Below are 11,393 nucleotides of genomic sequence, written 5' to 3' on the forward strand. Positions count from 1 at the left end.
ATGAGATACCATCTCACACCAACAAGGCTAGTATTAATCCAAAAACACAAAATAATAAATGCTGGAGAGGTTGTGGAGAGACTGGAACACTTATACACTGCTGGTGGGAATGTAAAATGGTACAACCACTTTGGAAATCAATTTAGCGCTTCCTTAAAAAGCTAGAAATAGAAGTACCATATGATCCAGCAATCCCATTCCCTGGAATATATGCTAGTGATATAAGAGCCGTCACACAAATAGATATATGCATACCCATGTTCATTGCAGCACTGTTCACAATAGCAAAAAATGGAAACAACTTAGGTGCACATCAATGGATGAGTGGATAAACAAATTATGGTATATTCACACAATGGAATACTACGCAATGATAAAGATCAATGATGAATCCGTGAAACAGCTCATAATGTGGGGAATCTGGAAGACATTATGCTGAGTGAAATTAGTTGTAAAAGGACAAATATTGTATGAGACCACTATTATAAGAACTCAAGAAAGGGTTTAAACACAGAAGAAACATTCTTTGATGGTTCCAAGAGTGGGGAGGAAAGGAGAGAGTTACTCACTAACTAATAGTAGGTAAGAACTATCTTAGGTGAAAGGAAGGACAACATACACTACAGGGGAAGTCAGCACAACTGGACTAAACCAAAAGCTAAGAAGTTTCCTGAATACAACCAAACACTTTGAGGGACAGAGTAACAGGGGCAGGGGTCTAGGGACCATGGTTTCAGGGGACATCTAGGTCAATTGGCATAACAAATTTTATTAAGAAAATATTCTGCATCCCATTTTGGTGAGTGGTGTCTGCGGTCTTAAAAGCTAGCAAGTGGCCGTCTAAGATGCATCAATTTGTCCCAACCCATCTGGAGCAAAGGAGAATGAAAAACACCAAAGACACAAGGAAAATATTAGCCCAAGAGACAGAAAGGGCCACATAAACCAAAGACTCCATCAGCCTGAGACCAGAAGAACTAGATGGTGCCCGGCTACCACCAATGACTGACCTGATAGGGAACACAGCAGTGTATCTGACAGAACAGGAGAAAAGTGGGGTGCAGAACTCAAATTCTAGTAAAGACCAGACTTAATGGTCTGGCTGAGAGTAGAGGGACCGCAGAAAACATGGTCCCTGGATTTTCTGTTAGCCCAGAACTGAAACCACTCTAAAATCTGGAATGCATAAAGCTCTATCTTGCTCTTCATGCTCTTGTAGTTTCTTCAGCTCAAATGTTTTATTCCTATTTCTTCAACTCTCAAAATTTCACTTATTCAATGCTCAGCTAAAATAGCATCTCCTTAATGAACATCTCCCCTTCCCTACAGTTAGCACCAATTTCCTATTCATCCAATCAGTCATAATTTCTGCATGTTTAAGCCAGAATAGTACATTGGCAGCTAAATATTATGACAAAATTTCAAGAACGTTAAACCATGAACTCTGGCGGACTGCATGTGATCAAATAGAATCATTTGTACTTAGACACACTTGGGTTTAAATGGTATCTATGTCATTAACAAAATGATTTTGAGCAAGTTACTTAACGTTTTGATATCTGTTTGCTCAACTAAAATATAGAGATGAGAGCTGCCTCATGACCTTTTGGTTTTTGTATGGATTATACAAGGTAATGTCTGTAAAGCCCTTAGTTCCTGGCATGTGGTTAGCAGTAATAGCACTAAATAAAGAGTATATTCTTCTTATTGTTGTTGTTGTTAGGAGCAACTCTACAGGACAGAGCAGAACTGCCCCATAGGGTTTCCAAGGAACACCTGGTGGATTCGAACTGCCAACCTTTTGGTTAGAAGCTGAGCTCTTAACCACTCTGCCACCAGTGCTCATTATTATTATTATTATAATACCTTAAATGCAAAAAGATAATCAGTTTTTTTCAAATAAGTCTCCATGGCATTTTGTACAACTTTTATAATAAATACACCCAGGATTTTGCTTATACAAGTCATCAAGATTCCTTCTCTGAGTTGTTCCGTTACAAAAAAGGTTTATTCCCTTCATATACAAAATATTGATTTGCATTGAATAATTTATTTTTCCCAGATCAAATAATTCTGGGAGCTAAGCAATTTTTTTACATGACTCAGCTATCACCAAGAACTTGTCTGCATTGTCAGTTTCTTCCTTGTAGGATAAAACACTAACGCCTGCTCAGGTTAGCATGAAATGTGGTTTTTTGAAGCTCTGAATATCTCTGGTGTTCTCAGAAAATTTCCCCTCATCTGGAATCTCGTGGTATTAAAGAGACGGTATTATGTGCAATGACTTGATGATTGGGCCAGAGTGCCACTGTCCTCCAGCCACTGTCTTTAGTTTTTGGACAATTGCATTTCCTGGACAAGTTTCCTTTATCAGTTTGTGAATTGCTCCCTTGTTAAAATGCTCCCCAGATTTCTGGGGACAGATAACAGGGAGAAATCATTTTCTAGTGATGGATACTTCTTGGAATAGACTCTCCCTATTGATTTTATTTCAAACCACAAAATTAGCATGTCATTAAATGAAATATATAAACAGCCACAAAAGCAGACAGACCATCATCCACTCAGCTTCACCTTCACTTCTTGTCCTCCATCTTGGAAAAAGGTAAGAATTTCAGATATAATTTCAATATATCCCTTTTAACCATTGATTTCAAGCTAGGTTGAGATATAGAAAAATCATAATTGCTTAAAGTGTTTTATTTTATTTTTTATTGTGCTTTAGGTGAAAGTTTTACATCCAAGTAGTTTTGTGAAGTTGGTTGCAATCTCCACATTGTGTCAACATTCTCCCTTTTTCCCTTTCCACTCTGGGTTCCTCGTGTCCATTCATCCAGTTTTCCTATCCCTTCCTGCCTTCTTGTCTTTGATTTTGGTCAGGTGTTGCCCATTTGATCCCATAGACTTGATTGAACTAAGAAGCACGGTCCCCATGTGTGTTATTGTTTGTTTTATAGGCCTGTCTAATCTTCGGCTGAAAGGCGGATTTCAGGAGTGGCTTCAGTTCTGAGTTAGCAGGGAGCTGGTGGGTGGTGCATATTCTCAGGGGTTCCTGCAGTCACTGTTAGGCCTGTAAGTCTGGGTTTTTTTCTTTTTCTGTAATTTGAATTTTGTTCTACATTTTTTTCCCGCTCTGTCCAGGATCCTCTATTGTGATCCCTGTCAGAGTGGCTGGTGGTGGTAGCCAGACACCATCTAGTTCTTCTGGGCTCAGGTAGGTAGAGGGTGGGGTTCATGTTGGACATTAGTCCTTTGGGCTAATATTTTCCTTATGTCTTTGGTTTTCTTCATTCTCCTTTGCTCTGGATGGGATGGGACCAATAGCTGTACTTAGATGGCTGCTGGCAAGCTTTTAAGAGCCCAGACGCTACTTACTAAAATAGGATGTAGAACATTTTTTTAAATGAACTATGTTAATTGACCTAGATGTACCCCGAGGCCATGGTCCTCAGCTCTCAGCCCCAGTAACTCAGTCCCTCAAGGTGTTTAGATGTGTCTAGGAAACATTTACGCTTTTGCTTTGGTCCAGACGTGCTGACTTCCCTATGTTGTGTGTGGTCTTTCCCTTCACCAAAGTTAACATGTCTCTACTGTCTAGTTAGTGATATCCCTTCCCTACCCCTCCTCTCTTCATAACCATCAAAGATTGTTGTTTGTGTGTGTGTGTCTAAACCTTTTCTTGGGTTTTTTTTTTTCTAATAGTGGTCTCATACAATATTTGTCCTTTTGTGATTGACTTATTTCACTCAGCATAATGCCTTCCAGATACATCCATGTTGTGAGATGTTTCACGGATTCATTATTGTTCTTTATCATTGCGTGGTATTCCACTGTGTGTATGTACCATAATTTGTTTATCCATCAGTTCACTTATGGGCACTTAGGTTGTTTTCGTTTTTTGCTATTGTGAATAATGTTGCAATGAACATAGGTGTACATATGTCTATTCATGTGATGGCTCATTTCTCTAGGATATATTACTACTAGTAGAATTGCTGGATCATACAGTTAAAATTTTTTTTTGAAATAAAAGTATTTAAGATAGTTCAGATACTATTTTCAAAACTTAGATTAAAAAAAAGCAGACATGCCTGGTAGGATTTGGTAAAAATTACAATGACTGTATAGACTTAATGAGTCTAAGAAAATGTATTCATTGTAATTATATATATATATATTTAGTACAAAGCTAGTTAATAGGCTACATTAAGAGGAAATCCATTTCTTGAATTGTCTTCTTATTCAATTTAACATACCACATCATAAAAACAAACATATTAAAAGTATACTATGAGAATGCTTTATCCAATAGGTAGTTTAAGAGGTAGCATATTGAGTCAAAAAACTGAGGGAGTGACTTGGGGACATCCACTACTTGAAATATTTTAAAATAATTTTATTTTATGAGAAGGGTGCACTCACCAAATTTGTCTAGAACATCCAACTTTCTAGTTTATTACCTAGTTTATATTTCAAAATAATATTAGAATAGAGACATGAAAATAGAGAATTAAAATAAAAAGACACAAAGTAGTTCACTTTGTAAACAAATTTAAGATTTCACAGAAATGACTTGGTAACAAATAACAAAGAAAGATGATTTGGAAAAAAGAGTAGCTTAGTGTAGATATCAGTAAATAATGAAGTTCTGCCTTAAAAGCTTGTATACAAATATAAGAAATGCAATGGGATTCTCTTTATATGTAATGATCTCTAACGGAGTATCACATTCTACTTTTGAATCCTGACAATACAAATTTATTCTGAAACTTATGGAAATCTTAAACCAAAAAAAAAAAAAAAAGAGAAAAAAAAATTACCATTACCGTCGAGTGGATTCCAACGCTTAGCGACCCTATAGGACAGACTAGAACAGTACCATAGGGTTTCCAAGGAACAACGGTTGGTGGATTCAAACTGCCGACCTTTTGATTAGCAGCCAAATGCTTAACCACTGCATCACCAGGGCTCCATGGAGATCTTATAGAAAGAAAAGTAAATAAATAATTATATAGCCCCATGAGAGAAATCTATTTCCTCTAACCGAAGCATTATTTTAAGGCTTCAAATGTTGGAAAGGACGTTTTACAGGTGAATTAGTGACTTTTTTTAATCTGAAATGTTTTTAGTTCAGAAATTTAGTTTAATAATCTGAGAATGAAGATTGTGTTCCTAGGAATATTATATCAAAAACATAATTTTTTCACAAAAATATATATAGAAAATGCAATGAAAGCAAGCAAAATTCCAGTTAGTAAGTACATTTGGGTCAAAAGTATTACATACATTTCACCAGAAGAGGTATCAGGGAAAGGGGTAGGGAGAGGAGGCCAAAAGAACCTGACTTCTGGAAAATCATACAGAAATTACTGGGCACATTTTACAGAGAGAAAAGAAGTGGCATAATATATTCTCTCTAGAATCATGTGACAGAAATGAGAAAAGACATCATTAGGTTCATGAGGGTGAAGTCTCCATTTCTAGTTGTTCTCGTTGCTGTTGAGTCAATTCCAACTCATAGCGACCCTAAACGACAGAGTAGAATGGCAACACAGGGTTTCCAAGTAGCAACTGGTGAATTTGAAATGCTGACCGTTTAGTTAGCAGCTATAGCTCTTAACCATTGCACCATCAGGGCTCTGAAGACTCCACAGTGGGTATAAGTAGAGAACAAACAATCCAATGAATCCAAAAAACCATCTGAATAGAGGAGTAAAAATAGAAATGCTTAAGTTGAAACTTCAGTCTATTGGAAATAGGAGGTAAGATTAAACTATATATTCACAGAAACAGTTTCATTTAATAAAGGAAAAATAAAATTAAAATACTATCTTGGAGAAATCATCTTCTTCATACACATTTTCTTTGATCAGTCTTCCTCCAAAAGAATTAAGGCGCCACTAAATCTGAGGCCTTACAGCTTTTTCCACCACCGTATCCGCAGCATATGGACACTGTCTGGCAATATAAGGTGCCAAAAGAATATTTTTCAAAAATGAATTTATTAAAAAAAATCTTTCTGTAAATATTCAGAACATCTTTATACCCATCCAAAATAAATGAATGAATGAATAAATAAATAAGTGAATGAGATGAAAAGAGTCGGGGAGAGGTATTAAACAGCTGAAAATACATGAATGACTGGCAATGAGATTTGAATTTGATATGTAAGAACAGGGAGCTACCGTAGGATTTTGACTTCGGTCATAAAAAGAAAACCTCTATCAATATGTATTTTTTCTATCATGTAGACATTTTTATGATGCGTTATCTTTTTTTAAGGCAAAAAATAAAAAAATAATAAAAAAAAAAAAAACCTTACCTAAATAAGCACTAAATAAGAAAATATATCAGATTGACCAAATACATTACTGTTTCCTCATTTTCCCTTTCACAGGAATTGATAGCCATGAAAGTCCTCATCCTTGCCTGTCTGGTGGCTCTTGCTCTTGCAAGGGAGGTAAGTACTGAGAGAAATTTCTAAATAATTAACATATAATGGGCTATCTGACCAGGTGTAGGGAATAATATCACCAGTATTCTTAAGTGTTGAAATAATGCAGAATTTCAGCAGAATATTTTGGCTTCTGAAAGAAGCCCTGGTGGCACAGTAGTTAAGAGATCAGCTGCTAACTGAAAGGTTGGCAGTTCACACTCACCAGCCACTGCATGGGAGAAAGATGCGACAGTCCGCTTCTGTAAAGATTGCACTCTTGGAAACCCTGTGGGGCAGTTCTACTTTGTCCTATAGGGTCACTATGAGTTAGAATTGACTCGATAGCAATGGGTTTGGTGGGTTTTTTTCCTTTTTTGGCTTCTAAGAAACTGGTTTACATTTACCTAGTGTTTCAACTTGGCTGCCTACAGGGCAACGAAGCTGTGTTGAATGCTTGTAATACCTCTGTGCCACTAGTTTCTGGAGGAAAAATAAACAAACTAATAAGCAACAAAGAAAACAAGGAGGTAGAAGAATCATAAAGGCAACAAAAAAGAGTATTATGGCACAAATACAATGGCATAGTTGTGGAACTTACATAAAAATATCTTATTCCATGATAAAACATATGTATCCTTAGCTATAGGGCACTAGGTCAAATCCTATCTGTCTCTGTCCAAAGACACACAGAGAATGAAGTACTAGGCCATACCAAAATAATCATAATAAATGATTTAATACAGTTTAAAATAACTTCTTTTCATAACTTATCAAAAGTTTTGTGCTGTATACAGACAGCATAAAAATACACCAATATAAAAGTCACTAAATTTAAAAGGTGTTGTTAACAATTGTCTTTGAAGTCTTTCAGAAGACATACAACATTTATTTTTATTTCTCAAATAAATTTATGAAATAGATAATTCTTTGTAAGGGAAGTGAAACTAAGTAGGAATCATGATTAATAATCAATTAGCCATAGAAACTAAAATTATGTTTTTTCTTTTACAGAAGGAAGATACTGTATCTACTAAGGTAAGATATTTATCTTCATAGAAAGTTTCCCACGGACAAAACAGTAACAGTCTGTGGTGATCTATGAGAAGACTTAGCCAGTTGTTGATTTTTTATTTTTTTTCTTTGTAGAGTGTAGACTATTTTTCAAGCAGTGAGGTAAAACAATTTTATTCAGAGGCAATTTCTCAATTTTAGAACACTAAAATGCTGTGCTTATCTTATTATCTTATGTTAAGCTAGTTAAGCTAATTCAGCTATGTTCTGATTTACAAATTCTAATGTAAATTTCTAATATACTATGTTTAAGAAGACTAAATGTTTAGAGAAGTCAGTGTTCTAGTAGTTTCTAGGTTGGCTTCCTACTTGAATTTGTAAGTCACTTTGCTCCCTTTTTATTGATGGTACAATCTTGTTTTCTAGCTGCACTTTTAACTGAGCTCTCTCTATTCTGACTTCATTCACTGTTTTGTTGGTTGTTGAGCGCCTTCTATAAATCAGACATTGCCTAGAAGCTGATGATGCAAACTGAAAAGTTAAGGATGTTAATTCTGATAGCAAATAGATTGTAATGTAGTGGGTAGGCAGACGTGCAAATGGACACATTTTGTAATTGTAAGTGTCACTTTAAGAAATAAGAAGCAATGAGACACAGTATAGTTGTAAATCTGCCTGGGTGAATCAGGTAAATATTTACCCTTGCACCACTATTTTTGGGTCTATCTTTACATGCTAATTGAATATAAATAAATATATTTTTTCTCTTCAAAAACATTGTAAGATCCTTAGGGGAAATGTTTATTTCTTATAATTCATTGGCGTCTGTTTTTTTTAAGCCTAGCACATAACAAGTGAACTTAGAATGATCAATAGAAGGGATCAATGGTTATCAGAATGTACTTTCAACAAGTATTATACTTTTAGAATCAGATAGGGTATTAGAGATCATTTGTTGTCACAGGAAGGATGAGGGTAAAGAGGGATTAGCATCTATTAAATGCATCTTTTTATCCTATGTTCACTAACTTTCTTTTCTGACTTGATTGCATTTATCTATTTGTATTTATGTATATAAACAGGCTTATACAGAACAGTGTAACATATTAGTTTCAGCAACTATCGTTTAAGTCATGACTGATACTATTGAATAATGTGTCCACATTAAACTATCAAAAGCCTTTGTTTTCTGATATATATTGACAAATATGCATTGCTCACTTGACTAGAAATCATTAAAACTAAACTTTATTTTATTTTTATTTTTCTGAAGGAATCTGTTACACAAATTGACAAGGTAAAACCTTCACGTTTAAATGTACATATTTTCAAAATTTCCCATGTTTAATTTTTACATATGGTGACAGTTCTTTTATGATTTGTTTTTTAGCAAAAATCTGAGAGGGTTAGACCTGAGGAACAGCAAAGAGAGGTAATTTGCTCATGACAAGTACATTTCTAAAGTTTTTATGAAGTGTGATTACATATAAAAATATTTATTCATTATAAGAACTTATATGTTCAGTCTAAAGAATAGTAATAAATTAAATGCCATGTACCTTTCAACCAGTGTAAGAATGGTACATTGACAAAGTCAGTATATTTTCTGTGACATAAATGCAGTTTTTAAACTTATAATCTGTTTCCAGAGTACAAATTAAATACCTAAGAATAGCTGCACGTTAGTAGAAATATTTCTAGGTTGAGAAAATATGCTTCTCTTATTCCCAAGGTAGATATGGTAATGAAAAGGAATAGGGAGGCAATATGGCATAGAACCCTAACTTATTCATTTATCAACTGTGTAACCTTGGCTTCAAGTTTTCTGTACCTTACCTTCTTTATCTGTAAACTGAGAATATTGATAACAATATCTGTACCATAGAGTTAATGAGCTGGCACATAATAAATACTTATATAGTTTTGAATTAACATTTTGTAAATTTTATGTGAACATTATTGACTATATGATATTTTAAGAGTATTTCCATTACAAAGATGAGAGAAGAGAGGTATAGAGCAATTGAGTACATAATTGTGTAACAATATCAGAAAATTATTAAATAGCAGAGTTTACTTAAAAACCAAAGATTTTCCTGGACCACATAGAATTCTATACTTAATTAAGTTACATTTATAGTAACGTATTTACCAAATTGTAATATTTCACATTCCCTGTTTTATCTATGAAGGTGGATTGTTTGGTGGTCACACCAAATATTTTTTTTAACTTAAATTGAATTTACAAAATTATACTTCTTAAAAGATTCCAGATAATTACCTTCTACCAAGGGAAAGAGTTACTGTTAAGTAATTTCTTGAATTTCGCCACAAATTAGGACTGAGTTTTCATTAAAATAAAGCAAAAATAAACCTTGGGGTTATCCTTCTAAGTCTTTTTAAATAGATTCCTCTTTATTATGTGAAAACAATTTGGTCTATTATGAACACATGTTGAAACCCTATGTCTTCAGAAGACTAAAGTAAACAACTGCAGTTATCCAGGAAACTAGAAAAGGTAGAAAACATCTTGAAATCCCCAAATGTTGTTTTAACTTGAACTGTGGGTTCATGTATGAAGTGAGTGGATTAATGAGAAGTTTCTCAAAGAGCATTACACTCAATATTCTTCCCATGACCCAAAATAATTTCTTAACCAAAATAGGTGCAGGGTATTCTATCTTTATTTTCACTCAGGGAAGGTGTGTTTTAACAACTATGATTCCCCGAGAGAGAAGAGATTAATTTGTCATGAATGACAGTAATAGCTGAATCATAGATTCAGAGATTCCTTTTCCTTCTTTCCAGGATGAATGCCAGGATAAAATCCAGCCCCTTTTCCAGCTGCAGCCTCTAGTCTATCCTTACGCTGAGCCCATTCCTTATACCGTTGTTCCATCAAGTGCCATGCCTCCTGCTCAGCCTGTTGTGGTGCTGCCTTTCCTCCAGCCTGAAATAATGGAATTCCCTGAAGCTAAAGAAACCATCTTTCCTAGGCAAAAAGTGATGTCCTTCCTTAAGTCTCCAATAATTTCCCCTGTTGACCCCCAGATCCTGTATCTCACTAATCCTGAAAATTTTCACCTTCCTCTGCCTCTGCTCCAGCCATTAAGGCACCAGCTCCACCAGCCTCTTGCTCAGACTCCAGTGCTTCCTTCTCTCTCCTTGCCCAAAGTCCTGCCTGTTCCCCAGGAAGGGATACCCTATGCCCAGAGAGGTATACCCATCCAAGAGCCTCTACTTGACCCAGTCCGTGTGTTCCACCCAGTGGCTCAACCACTTGCTCCAGTTTATAACCCTGTTGCTGTAAGTTAAAATTTACTTACTCTGCTGTTTCATTCGTGATGTGTTTATGATAGAATAAATGAGAACTCTAGAATTAAAAAATAGAGGCATACATGAATGGATCCAAAAAGCACATAGTTTAGATCAGTGATTCTCAGCACACTTATACAATAAAATCACCTGAAGGACTTTTTTTTTCCCCACAAAAAAAATTCCAATGCCTAAGCCTATCCACAAGGATTATGATACAATTGTTCTGATTTTTTGAGTAGAAGAAACTAAGTGTTGGGAAGAAATGCCTGCAGGGATTCTGATTTAATTGGTCTGTTGAGAACTTCTGAATTAGATAAAGAAGATAAAGGCTTCTTAAAGCCAGAATTAAATTTGATAATCTGATTGGGTTTGGGATAAAGATAATTTATTATTTTCTGCAGTTTTTAAGTTTTTCTTGTGTACATCTATTCCCCAAGTGCCTTAGTCTTCCTTCACAATACTTGTTCTTCATATATATGCAAATGATGTTTATTTCATTATTCAAAGCATTCTTAGGGCAAGTATTCTTGCCAAGATGCAAACTGTATATTTATGTATATTTTTATTTGTTTCTAAGGTCTAAGAACATTACAAAGTTGATGCTCCCTCCTTACTTCTGGTAAGTTTT

The 11,393-nt window shown here is 35.0% G+C and overlaps 1 protein-coding gene across 1 annotated transcript; it reads left to right on the forward strand.

The window, feature by feature from the left end:
• The first annotated feature begins 6,403 nt into the window (after positions 1-6,403).
• Positions 6,404-10,762, forward strand: CSN2 (casein beta). The gene is made up of 6 exons (XM_004383360.2): positions 6,404-6,460; positions 7,448-7,471; positions 7,583-7,609; positions 8,721-8,744; positions 8,838-8,879; positions 10,256-10,762. Exons 1-6 carry the CDS (start codon positions 6,410-6,412, stop codon positions 10,760-10,762), a joined length of 675 nt encoding a protein of 224 aa, XP_004383417.1. The 5' UTR covers positions 6,404-6,409.
• The last annotated feature ends 631 nt before the right edge of the window (positions 10,763-11,393 follow it).

This window comes from Trichechus manatus, unplaced genomic scaffold, assembly GCF_000243295.1.
Source record: "Trichechus manatus latirostris isolate Lorelei unplaced genomic scaffold, TriManLat1.0 scaffold00108, whole genome shotgun sequence".
NCBI lineage: Eukaryota > Metazoa > Chordata > Mammalia > Sirenia > Trichechidae > Trichechus > Trichechus manatus.